This window comes from Choristoneura fumiferana, chromosome 5, assembly GCF_025370935.1.
Source record: "Choristoneura fumiferana chromosome 5, NRCan_CFum_1, whole genome shotgun sequence".
Lineage (NCBI taxonomy): Eukaryota > Metazoa > Arthropoda > Insecta > Lepidoptera > Tortricidae > Choristoneura > Choristoneura fumiferana.
The window spans coordinates 1,396,169-1,410,289 of record NC_133476.1 but is presented as its reverse complement, the minus strand read 5'-3'; the positions used below and the strand labels follow the sequence as shown (position 1 = coordinate 1,410,289).

Sequence of the window (14,121 nt, the reverse complement as noted above, 5' to 3'; positions counted from 1 at the left end):
ACATAGGCATAGGTATAGAACTAGGATGTGCAGTCTATATCGATATACATAACCTTGACCACATAACCCTCATTCTCTAAAGCAGCCGGAAAAAGATTTCTAAAATAAACGAGACGAACAGACAGCGCATTGAACTTCGCTTTTATATGAATTAGGTACAGACCTGGTAATAAACAGTGATTTATAATTCTATTCTATCTACCATTGTAGCAGCTGATAGTGAATGAAGTATTTGTGCAATAAAGTTCGTTCATTCACTCATCGACCCAAGTCTCTGGCACGCGTTAAATTAACAAAATTAGACAGTTTTTCACCTCTATTTTTAATGCCACAAGATTCAATATCAAATAACATACACGCCAATCATACAACCTTGTAACATGGAACCCATGAAATGCCAATGGTGGCCATGACGTCACGAACACGTTGTATAATAAAAATACTGTCTACACTACCGCTAACTTATCTATACCAGCGGACAAACTAAAAACTACATCCAAAGACCGTTGTATTGACTATCTTGTGACGTACTAATAGAGTCATAAATAGAATACGACGTTAACGATATACTTATTTGTTTTAGTTGTTTGACAGTGGCGGCCTCGCGAACTTCAAATGTAAATTTGTGCTAACACTGACGTAATCCAAAGTTTTTCAATGTCACATTATGATAGCCAATGATACAAAAGATACTATCTGCGATAAATAATCTCTTTACCTAGTTGGTCGTGTTCAGAATGTGTCAGAATTGATAAGAATTCAGAGTGATTCGCTCGGGCCGGTGTATTCAAGGTCGAACGTGTAAATTGTATGTATTTAAACTATCTTTCACTATACTTACCTTTATAACATTAACCATAGTTTTTCGTTTCTGTTTTTCATGCTTGAATTTAATAGTTTTGTCGCAATATTTGCAAACAGGAACGAATAATCTAATCATCAAATCAACTTATTGCGGGTGTTGTCATTCGTATTTTCACCTGACGAAAGTTAAATATACTTAAATGATTATTTGATTAAAATTAATCTCGTGATGTTCAAAGTTCGTGTCGTGCTTGGCATCTGTCAATTCATTGTTTACTTTGGAACTGTTTAGTTAATTCGCACAACTCGTGCGCTCGGGTTCGGACTACTTTGAAGTTGTTAAACTGTGAGTTAAATAATTAAACACAGTTAATTAACTTTTGTGTTGTTTTATTTATTGTTCTGTCGCTATCACGACTTATACATTTATGTTAACTTCGTGTTATCATACGTGCGTTCTATTTATAACTCTACAGTCTAAAGAACATTAAATGTGAGTGAATTGTGTTTCTAAATTACCTACTTAAATAATAAATTTTGTATAAACTGCATTATGTGAACTTAAATTATCGCGACTATCTGACATTACTTTAATGGTATCGCTAGTGTAAACCCCTCCCCCCCCCTCTTAAAGTAAAGCCGTCGGCTGGAATCCATAAAAATCACAAAAGTAATAGGTAACAAAAATTTAATATAATAATAAGAATATAATAATAGGAATTTAAAACTATCACGGCTATGTTAGCTATATACAATATCAAAATGTTATAAGTATTACATTAACACGAAGGATAGAATGAGTCGTTGCTGATGCGAAAATGCAAATCGGACTGGCTAAGCATGCAATGCTGAAGCATTATTTAATGCTATCCAATCCTTCGTGTTGGTTACTCGTATTTGACTTAATAATACTCGTAGGTACTGTTGTGTCTTATAAAAATTGTGAATACCTAAGTCTATTTTCCTTCTTTCTTGATTTTCAACAGAGCTACCCTGGCCACCTTTTTCTCCCTCCGGCGTCTTACGTCAAAGTCGTAAAATGTCCAGTGTCGAAATTGCGTCCACATCGTAAGAGGTCCATGTCTTACAGCGTCTAAGTCGTGCCACGTCCAAGTCTCGGGTGGTCCAAATCGCGAAATGTCAAAGTAGTAAAATGTCAACCTTTACTAATGTCTCTGTCTCGGACGGTCCAAATCGCGAAATGTCAAAGTAGTAAAATGTCCAATCTTTACTAATGTCTGTCTCGGACGGTCCCAATCGTGGAATTTCTAAGTATTAAAAACCGGCCAAGAGCGTGTCGGACACGCCCAAGATAGGGTTCCGTTTAGCCAGTACGAAAAAAATCAAACCCATTAACCTATCAGTCGAATGATCCCTTAAAGATGCTTTCGATTTTATACAAACAATCTCAAAATATAATATCTCAAAATAACGGCACGAAATCTCCAGGCACGAAATTTTGAAACCAACACTGAATCGCTTCCAGAGGCCCCCCAGCATGGACTTTGTGATCGGCGGGCTGGCCGGCGCCGGCGCCACCGTGTTCACAAACCCCATCGACGTGGTCAAAACCCGGATGCAGCTGCAGGGAGAGCTGCAGCCGAAGAATCAGCAGGTTTCATCCGCTTTCACTTAAGCGAACACACAGGACGACGACGGGTCGGGAGCGGGTCGGCTCGGAAGTGCGGCGGGCCTATTTACGTGGCTGTATATGAACGACACAACACGCCCCGCGCCCGCCGTCGGTGTGGTGTCGTTTACAGCCACGTAAATTAGGCCCGCCGCACTTCCGAACCGACCCGCTCCCGACCCGCCGCCGTCCTGTGTGTGTTTTGCGCATTACAATTAGGTATAGACTTTCAATTATAGATCACCGTTGTACCCTTTCATTGCTATAGTTTGGTATAGTTGCCAGTCGGTGTCTTCAAACACGATTTCTAATCTACTTAATCCTACTAATATTATAAATGCAAAAGTTTGTGAGTACTATATGTGTGTGTGTGTGTGTGTGTGTGTGTGATAAGCAACCTGAGATATGTGTGCATAGGAGAAATTCGTGTCTGTACTCCTGTCCAGTGGTAGTGTAGGGGTATAGAATTATATAGAATTTTAGTTGTAAATTTTTGTACAAACCTTCTTAAAACCCCAGCGGCCTATGCCCTGTATCATTGACCCTGAATCCGTCTGCAAAAAAATAATTTATCGCTATCCCGCAGAAACTATGTAATTTTCCGGGATAAAAACTATCCTATGTCGTTTTCAGGGTCTCAAACTATCTCCATACCAAATTTCATAAAAATCCGTTAAGGCGATTTTGACGTGAAAGGGTAACAGATAGACGGACAAACGGGAGTTACTGATTCGGATTTATTGAGTACCTAATTGGTATGTTTAATATTTACTAATCAGTAAGAAATACAATGAAACCGTGGTGGCTGAGTAGTTTGACCCATGGCCTCTCAAACAGGATCGATCGTGGGTTCAAACCCCGGCTCGCACCTCTGAGTTTTTTTGGATTTTACCACGAGCTTTACGGTGAAGGTCTACCTACAGAGGGGTCAATAAATTTAAGTATATTGGGTGCACTGTGACAGACACTAACCACAGAGAGGAGGAGATTGATATGTGTTCAGAGCGCCCTCAGATGTATAGCTGCTCTTCGCAAGATTTTGATGTCCAAGCTACTACGCAGGAGAACCAAGATTCGCATCTACTAAACAGCAGGGCTATCATTAGACTGATCCTGATGTATGGTTGCGAGGCTTGGACACTATGCCATATAATTGTTGATAGTCATAACGTTACATATATGTTTTTCATAATTTTTGTTATATTTTTCCCCGCCGATACCGTAAAGTTTCAGATTTTTTTTAATAGTGACCTGTTGTAAAACTATAGGTTAGAGCTAGGCTAACCTATTATTCTGAGCAAAAGGAGTAATTGAATCAGCCGTTACTTTGCGGAGGTTCATACCTATCAATGAACTAAAAGAAATTCTTTGCTTCAAAAGTGAAACTTAATTTTGAATGAGATTTTTTGTGAGAATTGCGGACAATCGGTAGATGCAAGTGGCGAGTTATCGTTCATTGTGGCGTTCTAAGGGGGAGGCTTTTGTTCCGCAGGAGACGTCTTCTGGCTGATGATGTATGACGATGAAAACTTCATCTTCAATTTCTACACAAGACTTACTACTTAGCTATAGCCTCCTTGTACCGGGAAAGTGAGCACCATTTCGAAGCTACAAAAAGTTATGCAACCAGACTTTGAACATGTTATTTTCCTGAAGGGCAGGTCGTCCGCTACAAGGGGATGTTTCACGCGCTCTACGTCATCGGGCGCACTGACGGAGCCCTGGCGCTCCAGAAGGGCCTCGCGCCTGCGCTCATCCTGGGGTTCACCATGAATTCAGTAAGGTATTGTCTAATAGTGTACCTAATACTTTGTCAAGAAAAAGCCAATTTTGTATACTTAACAGATTAGGGTGGTTTCAGACTAGCGTTTCCTCTGCGCTTATACGATTGTTTTCGGCATACGCGCTCAGCCTACGTGCTGTTAGCCGCGTAGTGTGTACGTAGCCTTATATGCGTGCTACATTGAACCGCATGGCAAAAGGCGCACCTATACGCGCTTCCAAAAACGAAATTATACGCGCAAATAAAACGCTAGTCTGAAACCGCCCTTACAGTAATATGATTCAAAGCCACGGAACTAATAATAACAATGCTCGAAGGTCGGTTTCCGTAAGTGGCGAGTTGAAACTTCGATGTTTAAAGTCCAGGAGAACACCTCTCCATCCTTAGCCGTTTCACATTCACACTAATGCTCCCATGTCGTTGCTCCGTGCGGGTAACAGTTGGAGCTCATTTAGTGACGGGCCTTTTTCGATCCTGAGTTTCGACAGAGGCGTTACTTATTGTCTTAAGAAACTTGGAATCACAATCGTTTTCACCACTTCTTGGTATAAGACAAGGGTAGAAAGAGATGGTGAATGCGATCGCGAACGTCAGCGCATTAGACAATACGGCCTCAAAGATGTGACATCTGCTCGAATTACTTAATTCGATTAAAATTCCTATCCCACAGACTAGGTATGTACCACGTAGCCGAAGTAAACGGCTGGACGAAGAAAAAAGGTGGTGACGTGTCTATCAACAAGGCCATGTTCTGGTCGAGTGTTAGCGGCATTCTGAGTGGGGTCGTGGCCAATCCAGTGTCAGTGCTCAAGACAAGGATACAAGCGTCAGCACACCCCAGCATAGCGGTCGGACGACAGCATCGATATAAAGGTGAGACTGGTCGACTAACAACCTCATATTCTAGTCAAGCGTATGAGGTACGTAAGCGTATTTAGTCGAGTCTAATGCCCTGATCACACGTACCGAGTAGCATGGCGAGACAGCAAATTGGTACTCGGCCGAGAGAATAGGGTGGGCGAGTAGGTGTTTACACGCATTTTGATTTTCCTGGTGACAGTGGCCAATACGCGGTTGCGCGGCCGCTCGCTACGACGACGCTACTGACTGGCGAGTGGCGAGTGAACGAGTTCATACCTGCCGAGTGGCGAGCGAGTCGGCGCGGGGTATGCTGAGAGGAGTTGCGGGGGTGGGCACTCGGCCTAGTAAACAAACCAGGGTCCGAGTGGCTCGCTCGCCATTTTGCTCGGCCGAGTACTAGGCCGAGTACTCGTCACATAGTACACACGAACCGAGCACTCGGCCGAGGACACTCTCTCGCCACTCTACTCGGTACGTGTGATCAGGGCATAAGTTAGTAGGCGTGGTTGAGACTCCTTTATTATACGTCATAATCTTTCAGCGACGCTCTTGTAAGAACATACTTACGTGTAGCTCTAGAAACGTATGTAGACGACCAAAGTGTTCTCCGAAGCGATACCCTCTGATGTTGATCTCTGATACATATGATGGTGACCTAAAACTTAAAATCAAGAAACCATTCTTTATTTTCCAGGCATGTTCGATGGCATGTCGAAGATCTACTATTCAGAAGGCTTCAAGGGTTACTTCGCAGGCGTCAACGCCACTTGCACCCGGTTAGCTGTTGGCAGCGCCGCTCAACTTACCACATTCTCCGCGTAAGTGATTTCGAAGGACCAGTACGTTTCTTACTGTACAACTCTTACGAATACTGTTTAGAAGAATCAATGAACACTGAGCATTTTACAATAAAGTTTTAATAGGAAAAACGCAGGCGGATTCAGTAGTATCAGGATCCGACTTCAAATAGAACAAGTTCTCCGCATGTCGTCAACTGGATAAGCCCGTGTTTAGAGAACAGGGCTACAAAGCTTGAAGTCCCGGGATTGGTCCCTGGTCAGGGTAGATATTTGTATGAAGAACACAAATATTTACTCTCGATTCTTGAGTGTTTAATATGTATTTATTTATATTTATCTATTTACGCGGATTATCCACTAGTGTTAAAATGGATATAACAATTTTCTTTCTCCAGCGCAAAAGAAGCGTTGGCGTTCCACGGCATATTTGAAAGTTCGCCGTTTTGGCTCGCCTTTGCAGCAAGCGCAATAAGCGGAGCCGTGGTCGCTCTAGCCATGTGCCCCTTCGACGTCACCACCGTCCGACTCTATAACCAGGGTAATGTTAACTATAACCTTTCCGTGTGTACAGAGCGAAAGAGCAGCTGATAAAGATGGGGGTGTACCATGATTCTCCGGCAATGCTTGCGTTTCTGGGGAGCCTTGTGAGCAGTATATTCGTAGTGATGTTCGAAACTCCGCTTGATGTCGTGAACACGAGGATTTACAATCAGGGTATGCCGTCGCTTTTGGCTTGGGCGCGGGCTTGGTGTACTTGGTCTTCTTATCTGCCTTGCTTCTTATTAAACGATATCAAATTATCTGGTATCATTTGTTTTCGTTTCATTATTATTTCATCTTTTTCTGCATTCGTCACTCGTTCTTTATTCACCTTGTTCGCATACCGTCTCTTTATAAAATGATTAGGTATGGTAAAATTCTATTTAACTGGTCTTTCCTCTTAATAGATATAGTGATGAATAGTGAACAAGATGAATAAAGAACGAAACGAAATAAGAATTAAACGAAAAACGAATGACACGAGATAATATTAATATCAAATCAAATAAATGGCTGTATATAAACAGTCACACACTTCTCGCCAGATTGGATAAGGTCCACGTGAATGCAACGCAACCCAAAAGGGACAGGGGTTTTCGAGTATCTCGTACACTCAAGAGATGCACTAATCGTGAATGTATTAAGGTGTTATGAAATAAGTTTGGAATGTTTAGGTGGATGTTTGGTTTAGTTTGACCTGTAAAACTTTTTCATCGGTATTTTTGCTGAAGGAAAATATTTATCAACAACAATTAAAAACCTAATGTCATTTGCAGGGCGTAGTATATAGTTTCAGTTGAACCAACTCAACCTACCTTCTGAGATATTTTAGATTAATTTTATAACATTTTATTACATAACATTCTTTTAACACAAAAATCTGTTAATATATACCTACTAAACCCCAATCCAGTACTCTTATACGTCTAAAGAGTGTCTGTTGGGTTCTTTAGCTTATCTTACTTTAGTCTAACTTCCTACCAAACACCATAAATGATAAAGGAGTCCGCCAACTCAACGTATCATACCATGACCGTATAGGACCAAAACTTTTTCATTCTTTAAATAATAAAGAAAAAACAGCACACACAAATCGTCATTTCCACTAGAAACTGAAAGGTTTGCGAGAATAAACCGTTTTGGTGCAGGATGCATAAAGTTCAAAACACACACAGGACGTCGGTCGGGAGTGCGACGGGCCTATTTAAGTGGCTATAATATTTTATGAACATCACACCGACAGCGGACGCGGGGCGGGTCGCGCGCGGGTGCGGCGGGTGTGATATTGTTCATATACAGCCACATTAATAGGCTCGCTGCACTCCCGACCCGACCGGCTCCTGCCTCGCTGCCGTCCTGTGTGTGCTTTGTGCGTATTATACATGGGTTACATACGAGATACACTCGGGCATCGAACGTAGTTGATTTCTAAGAGTTGATTCGATGCAGTGGGCATAGTAGACCGTATCGTGTATCTTTCCGTGCCACGGTCATAGTATGATGGTATTATCGCATGATGCAGCTGGCAGTCTCCTTAAAGCCTGTTTAGACAGTGCGAAAAATATTTAGCGAGTTGGGATTATCACTGTCTATGATCGATCACTTACAAATCCATAACCACACGGCCCCGCAATAAAGAACTCGCACGATATTTCTCGCTTTTCTGATAGTCTCTCCACAAGCCGCCATCTACCCGGCATGATCCACGATCTCCGGTTGCAACCGGTGACAAGCTGCGAAGTCGCGGTCGATTTTTGGCCCCCGACAATACTTAATTGCTCGCAAGGTGAAACTTACACGCGAGGGCTTGCAGTTACTCCTGCTCCTTACTGCAATTTCAGTATTACGCAGGAATGTGGAGAAGCTTTAAAATGAGGCATTAAAACGAGAGCTACATTCCTTAAAACATTTTTTACCTGTATATCTCACCTATTTCCTCCAGGAACGACAGAGACAGGAGGCCAGCTGTACACGGGTGTGTTCGACGCCCTCACGAAGATCTACAAGACCGAGGGTCTCCACGGCCTTTACAAGGGTCTTGGTCCACTCTACATTAGGATAACGCCACACACCACCCTCTCGCTAGTCATATGGGACATGCTTAATTTGTACATGATTAAAGATAATAAAGGTAGCTGATAAATTGTGGTTATTTTATTTAAGCTTTAAATTAAGAAACAGACTTGATTTTTTTATTATTATTATACGTTCCTTTAAATACCTATCTTTATACTTTTTTTTTTGACGACTGGCAAGAGGCTGCGCACGATCGGGACAGATGGCGTGCTCTCGTTTCGGAGGCCAAGACCTTCTTTGGGTCCCTGAGCCAAATTAGTTAGTTAGTTATACTTTTTTAGCTTATTCCAGTTAACATCAAATGGTTATAAAATTTTCATATATTGGAATAATTACTAATAAATTTAAATATAACTTTAGTATTCAAACTTCACTCAATTTTTAATTGTTTCTTGGATTTCGTATCATTATTCCGAGTTATTGGTGGCGTGAAATGGATTTCCCAATCAACGTCAAGAGAACTGCATTCAGAATCTTCATCGTCACAGGAGGACGGGCTTTCTGTCGAAGCTTCATCAGCTTGATTGACCTCTGGAATATCTTCAAAGAACCCAACAGCATCCTTGTAAGCGCAGTAGCATGTTTGCTCGCAAAGTTGTGGATGGTAGGGATCACGAAATTCTTTGACGACATTTCTGACGAGTCGTTGCTCTTTCTTCTCCCTTCTTCTCACCTTCTCTTCATTATTCGCTGAAGCAATCTTGTAAATAAGAGGCTTATAATCAGTAGAGCCTTGTTCAGGTGCGACCTGCATCTCAACATTGTACTGCCCTTGTTTCTTGCTTATTATAAGGAGTGGTTTGTCCACGCCTTTCGTCTTGGACTTCTTCAAGGGGGTGTTGCTTTGCACGGTTGACGTGGGACATTTGGCGCGGTTCAACATCCTCAGAAGACATTTTGAGACAGCACCCGGTTTCCAGCCTTGAGCGACCTGCAATCGTGGAACGGTATTAGTTAGGGTTGGATTTTTTATACCATTAAACTCTACGTCATATGGCAACACTATAATAATTTTAGAGTACGCTTGTCTAGGCCACAATCCATAATACAGAGCAGCTCTCACCAGGTGCACGTTGATATCGGTGAGTATTTTTTTAAAATATAAATCGATGTAAAGGTTTAAATAATTTATAAGGCACCACTTTTAAACTTACTTATACGTACTTAGACTTGAAAAAAATGTTATATCGAAATGATGAAAGTTAGGTTCGGAAATCCGTCGCAAAACAAAAAGAAACAAAAATATAATCTTACTGTCTCCATGCAAACTTCAAGATACACGTGGAGCTGAAAACAACATATCAATGTGTAACGTTTTAAAGTAAATAGGACGGTATCAGAAAATACGTCATTAACGCATTCACTGCCACCTGACTTCCACAGGTGCCACCGACGCACATGTGCGTTCAAAATGTATGAATAATTATGTCATGAACTGGGCGAAGCTCCAAAAACGCATAATATGTGCATCGCTGTCAGTAAATGCATTAAAAGGAATACCTTCACTGTGAGCAAATATTTAATTATATAGGTATGCGGATGGGTATTTAATACGTTGTAAATCAAAACCTTTAAAGTTCAAGACAAAATGCTTAAAAGTATCAAAATATTTACTTATTCTTCTTACAGTTACAAAACGTTACGAAATTTCACTTAGCACATAACCAAATAAATTAACACCGTAAATACTTGACAAACCTATGAACAAACATTTAAATTCATGTCCAATAAATAATTGTATCAAATTAGACACAGGATGACGCATTCAGTAACCCGATTGCGTAGCAACTTGCACCATGTTCTTTTTAAGAAATTGCGCCAGACCCTTGTTGGTCTTCCCTTGGGTTCCCGGGGTCTGAACTTCGGTTGTAAAACCGAACGCTTGAACATTATGCCCAGAAGGTTGTACCCCGGCGGCCATGTTTATGAGACGCTCTCTAAGCTGCTGTTTCATTGCTTCACTATTCGTAAACGAATGGTAACAAGGCTCGTGGAATGTGCTCACGCTTCTGCCCTGGTCTTCTAGATCATGCAGTCTATCACCAGGCCTCATATTTTTCCACTCTTTCGATTTGAAATAGGTTTTGCGTCCGCGGTGGTCAACGACTATACCTTTATCGGACGGAGTTGGGTGCTTACATTTTGTCAATTCAGAGAAATAAGAAGGCGATGTGCCGACTGGCGGCCGCCTGCCTTTCTTTGACGCTGGAGACCGAGGGACGCGCGACACCTCCGGCAGCTTTATATCTTTCTCCCCCTTTGCTAGCAGATCTTTCAAAGTCTTAAGAAGCATCTTTCTATCCGCTCCGTGACCAACAATACCCATTTTAGACAACTCTACTGGAGAAGCATCGCCGAAGCAACTCCAAGAGCGTTCGGATTTTTCATAGTTAGGTATTAGCTTTATTTCTTTGTCTCCTGCACCACCTTTTGCTCCAGTGCGCGGTTTCTTCTTTTCGGGTATATTTCGTCGCGGGTAGTACTTCCATTTACCTAGACTGTCTATAAATCCGTCTATACCGACAACAAGCCATCTTCCATTCATAGCTTGGAACTTTCCGGTATCAGTGTCGACTTGTTCACCATTAGGGCCAATAAAATTCAGAGGCGCCCATCGCCCATCAGGTGCCACGTACCCATCAACGTTGATTTCCAGCCACTGATGATCTGGACTCCAGAAACCTCCTAAATCACTACATTGTTGTTTCCCGTCAAGACCTTTAAAGAATCTTGGGACTGGGTTACCAAATCTGTCTAAAAGTTTCACGCGGTAGTCCAAGTACGTATACTGGGTCTCGTTATCTGATGTCGTAACTTTTTTACCCTTGTAAGTAGGATCAAATCGAGCACTAGGCGGAGTGAACTCCACTATCCATTCATCTGAGTCAGTGTCGGAGCCCAATGAATTGGCATCCTCAGAGCAGGAGCACGACCGGTCCAAATTGGTCTGATCTGGCCCCGGTAGCGCCGGGTAGCATGTACATTCGGGATCCTCAGCATCCGGCAATATTCCCAGCGCTTGTTGGTAGGTCTTCAAGCATATCTCTTCACACATATCTCTGAACGCACTCTGAATAAATTCTCGCTGATCTCGCTCTAGCCTTCTTTGCGCGCGTTCCTTCTTCTTTCGCCGCTCACGATTCTCTTCCTCTGTCCTTCCTATGGTATAAGTCAATACCTCTTTGTCTTCATACGGTTGCTGGTTAAGAGCACGTGGTTTGGCGTAGGCTTTCATAGTCTCCATGGTAACAGTGTACTCGCCGTCTTTCTTGTGAACAACTAAAAGAGGCCGCTTGAGAGGACGTTTCTTCTTGCCTGTGTCCTTGCGGCGTTTCTTAGATACTTCACCAGGATTTTTGCCCATTTTAAGCATTCTGAGCACAAACTTATTAATAGCGCCAGGCTTCCACATCGGGCGGAACTACAAAAAAAAACAATAAAAAGTAAAAAAAAAAACTCAAAAGAATATCACTGTAAGGCAATACTTTGATTAAGCAAGACAAACCTTCAACGCAGGTATATTGTCAGCAGTCCAGAGCCAGCCCATGTTTTTAGGGACGTTATTCATAGTACCGGTGCAAGGCATCGCACATTGACTGTGCCCAATTTGAGGGGCTACAACAAAATAAAATTATAGGGCATATTGAAATCAAAACTTACCTAAGTAAAAACCATATTGATAAGCATAAAAAAAAAAAAAAAAAAACAATACATACGTATACCTTTGTAGCCGTAGTTAAACTTGAATCTGTCATCTTTCCTTTTCTTTTTCCCTTTTTTTGGTTCCTTTGGGACTTCAATGGTTTTGCCTTTCTTTGTTTTTGTTTCGCTTCCAGAATTGCTTCCGGGTCTTTTGGCTGTTAGCTTGTGATATATAGGACACGCTGGTGGCATTAAGTACGCTGGTTTACCTTCTACAGTTTCTCCAGCGGACTCGTATCCTCCACATATTTTACAATACGTTGTTTTCTTTCCGAAACCAAATTTGCATTCGCATGCGCAATAACATGGATGGTCACCTATTTGAACTGTCGCTTTCATTGCGCCCACTACAGTATCAGTCACGCAGCATGGCGTTGTAAGGCTGGAGAGGTCGAGCATTATTCTATCATCACGGGGGTCGGTGGGTTCTCTATCCTTTTTGTACAAACACCTCATGTCCTTACATCTAGTCACAGTAATTGAATCAGCAGCATCAGCTGGCAAATCTAAAGAGCATTCACTGTCGCAGCGGCTGCTATCTTTTTTACTGGGACAGTCACTGCTGCACAATTTAAATTTGAACTTTGGCTTAGATTCAAACGAACTCTCTGAATTTTTGGAATCGGAAGTTGGTACTGTCGACTTGCTCTCTGTGTTTTTTACAGTGAAATATCCAACAGTATAAATTCGATTTCCAAATGGTCCATTTCGGTCACCAAAAACATAGTTCAGTGCGTTCAGCCGTTTGATGGAAGAACAAGATTTCGTCTTCACTAAATCAAGTTGCTTAAATCTATCTATGTCTACGTCGCTTTTAATTAAATTGACAATGCTTTTGTGTACCCTGGAATTCGGCTTGACATTTTCTAAACAAAGATTGTCAGTAGAAGATTTTTTCTCTGGAACTTTAGGTTTTTCTTCCTGGACACAATTTGGAACAATTTTGCCTTTTTTTGTACTCTTCTTAGAATTTGAAGTTCGCTTTTTACGCTTACCACCACTGTAAAAGGTTTTAATTACACCTGTTCCATTATCAAAAGGCGGAGCACTAGGTTTCTTGACCGTGTTCAATTTTTTAACAGGTTTAGAAAGAATTTCCATGAAAGACATTCCGTCATCCTCGGACACTTTTAACTGAATTGGTATTTTATCTTTAATGTGAGTAAATGTTAAGTTTAATGTAATAGCTGCCATGCGCTTAGAACTGATCTCATCGAAGATGTTGTATACATCATTAACAACTACTGGTGGTGGTTCTTCAGATTGGTACAATCGAGTCAAAAACTCTACAAACGCCGAATTCCATGGAATCAAGGTGGAACCTATCCTTTTCCTTGGATTTTTCACACTCCACAGAGATATTTCCATGGGATACTGAAGCATGTGGGACATCAATCGATCTATATCACTTGAAAACATTACAGACTGACTCATTTGGGGTTTTGGTTTTACCTCGCCTGCGACTGGTGCATTTTTTGTATTTTTAACTTTAGTCTTGTTCTTGGATATCTTCTTCGGTTTAGAAAGACGTTTCTCCAGGTCTATGGATTTTTTTAGTACTACTGAAAAAATGTCTGCGAACTCACTTTTTATAATGAACTTGTTGTTACCAACAAAGCTTTTGAGTTCTTCAACAACAATCTCGAACAAAAACATTGAATCCAATAGAGCCATTTTATTCGATTTAGTTTTCAATGTACCTATATCATAGCCCACAATTTAGCATAAAACGTTTGTAGACGATGAATAGACGAACAAACCAGAGCCTAAATAATATACATAATTAATTTAGTAGTAGAATTGCGATTTATTCACTCCCAATTTAAAATTTACGTCGAAAGTGTCATTTCTCAAAATTTATTTGAGACAGTTTTTTTTTTCTAAATACAAAAAGTCGAAATCAGGCTGGTTTGATATTGAACGAT

The 14,121-nt window shown here is 41.3% G+C and overlaps 4 protein-coding genes across 9 annotated transcripts in view; 2 read left to right on the top strand and 2 right to left on the bottom strand.

Annotated features, from left to right (window-relative positions):
• Window positions 1-546: 546 nt before the first annotated feature.
• LOC141427900 (solute carrier family 25 member 35-like) lies at window positions 547-8,563 on the top strand. 3 transcript variants are annotated; one of them, XM_074087496.1, is made up of 7 exons: window positions 547-808; window positions 2,291-2,419; window positions 4,096-4,217; window positions 4,888-5,090; window positions 5,773-5,896; window positions 6,274-6,416; window positions 8,361-8,563. In XM_074087496.1, the coding sequence occupies exons 2-7, from the start codon at window positions 2,303-2,305 to the stop codon at window positions 8,555-8,557; spliced, it is 906 nt and encodes a 301-aa protein (XP_073943597.1). In that variant the 5' UTR covers window positions 547-808; window positions 2,291-2,302; the 3' UTR covers window positions 8,558-8,563. The 3 variants fall into 3 exon arrangements, with proteins under 3 accessions (XP_073943597.1, XP_073943595.1, XP_073943596.1); XM_074087494.1 differs by lacking the exon at window positions 6,274-6,416 and adding an exon at window positions 6,450-6,592 and having other exon boundaries at window positions 556-808; XM_074087495.1 differs by lacking the exons at window positions 547-808; window positions 6,274-6,416 and adding exons at window positions 870-1,297; window positions 6,450-6,592.
• On the bottom strand, window positions 8,550-13,871 carry LOC141427901 (uncharacterized). Of its 3 annotated transcripts, none has more exons than XM_074087499.1 (2): window positions 13,783-13,871; window positions 8,550-9,425 (listed from the first exon to the last, which is right to left on the bottom strand). In XM_074087499.1, exon 2 carries the CDS (start codon window positions 9,375-9,377, stop codon window positions 8,865-8,867), a length of 513 nt encoding a protein of 170 aa, XP_073943600.1. In that variant the 5' UTR covers window positions 9,378-9,425; window positions 13,783-13,871; the 3' UTR covers window positions 8,550-8,864. The 3 variants fall into 3 exon arrangements, with proteins under 3 accessions (XP_073943600.1, XP_073943598.1, XP_073943599.1); XM_074087497.1 differs by lacking the exon at window positions 13,783-13,871 and adding an exon at window positions 9,774-9,875; XM_074087498.1 differs by lacking the exon at window positions 13,783-13,871 and adding an exon at window positions 9,749-9,784.
• LOC141427694 (uncharacterized) overlaps window positions 9,537-14,121 on the top strand; it is a 29,040-nt gene continuing 24,455 nt past the window's right edge. Inside the window, exon 1 of the mRNA XM_074087289.1 lies at window positions 9,537-9,576. The gene's annotated coding sequence lies outside the window, so the exon portion shown is untranslated. The remainder of the gene's footprint in view (window positions 9,577-14,121) is intronic.
• LOC141427899 (uncharacterized) lies at window positions 10,087-14,058 on the bottom strand. 2 transcript variants are annotated; one of them, XM_074087492.1, is made up of 3 exons: window positions 12,211-14,058; window positions 12,000-12,109; window positions 10,087-11,915 (listed from the first exon to the last, which is right to left on the bottom strand). In XM_074087492.1, exons 1-3 carry the CDS (start codon window positions 13,868-13,870, stop codon window positions 10,260-10,262), a joined length of 3,426 nt encoding a protein of 1,141 aa, XP_073943593.1. In that variant the 5' UTR covers window positions 13,871-14,058; the 3' UTR covers window positions 10,087-10,259. The 2 variants fall into 2 exon arrangements, with proteins under 2 accessions (XP_073943593.1, XP_073943594.1); XM_074087493.1 differs by having other exon boundaries at window positions 12,217-14,058.

What these genes read in the sequence shown, in the direction of transcription:
- LOC141427900 (XM_074087496.1), top strand. Translation starts at nt 2,303, where the DNA reads ATGGACTTTGTGATCGGCGGGCTGGCCGGCGCCGGCGCCACCGTGTTC. An exon ending in TGCAGCCGAAGAATCAGCAG is followed by an intron (nt 2,420 to 4,095) that starts GTTTCATCCGCT and finishes CCTGAAGGGCAG; the next exon opens with GTCGTCCGCTACAAGGGGAT. An exon ending in CAACTTACCACATTCTCCGC is followed by an intron (nt 5,897 to 6,273) that starts GTAAGTGATTTC and finishes TTCTTTCTCCAG; the next exon opens with CGCAAAAGAAGCGTTGGCGT.
- LOC141427901 (XM_074087497.1), bottom strand. Translation starts at nt 9,794, where the DNA reads ATGTTGTTTTCAGCTCCACGT. An exon ending in TGTTGTTTTCAGCTCCACGT is followed by an intron (nt 9,426 to 9,773) that starts GTATCTTGAAGT and finishes CCACGATTGCAG; the next exon opens with GTCGCTCAAGGCTGGAAACC.
- LOC141427899 (XM_074087492.1), bottom strand. Translation starts at nt 13,870, where the DNA reads ATGGCTCTATTGGATTCAATGTTTTTGTTCGAGATTGTTGTTGAAGAA. An exon ending in CTACGGCTACAAAGGTATAC is followed by an intron (nt 12,110 to 12,210) that starts GTATGTATTGTT and finishes ATTTTGTTGTAG; the next exon opens with CCCCTCAAATTGGGCACAGT. An exon ending in ACAATATACCTGCGTTGAAG is followed by an intron (nt 11,916 to 11,999) that starts GTTTGTCTTGCT and finishes TTTTTTTTGTAG; the next exon opens with TTCCGCCCGATGTGGAAGCC.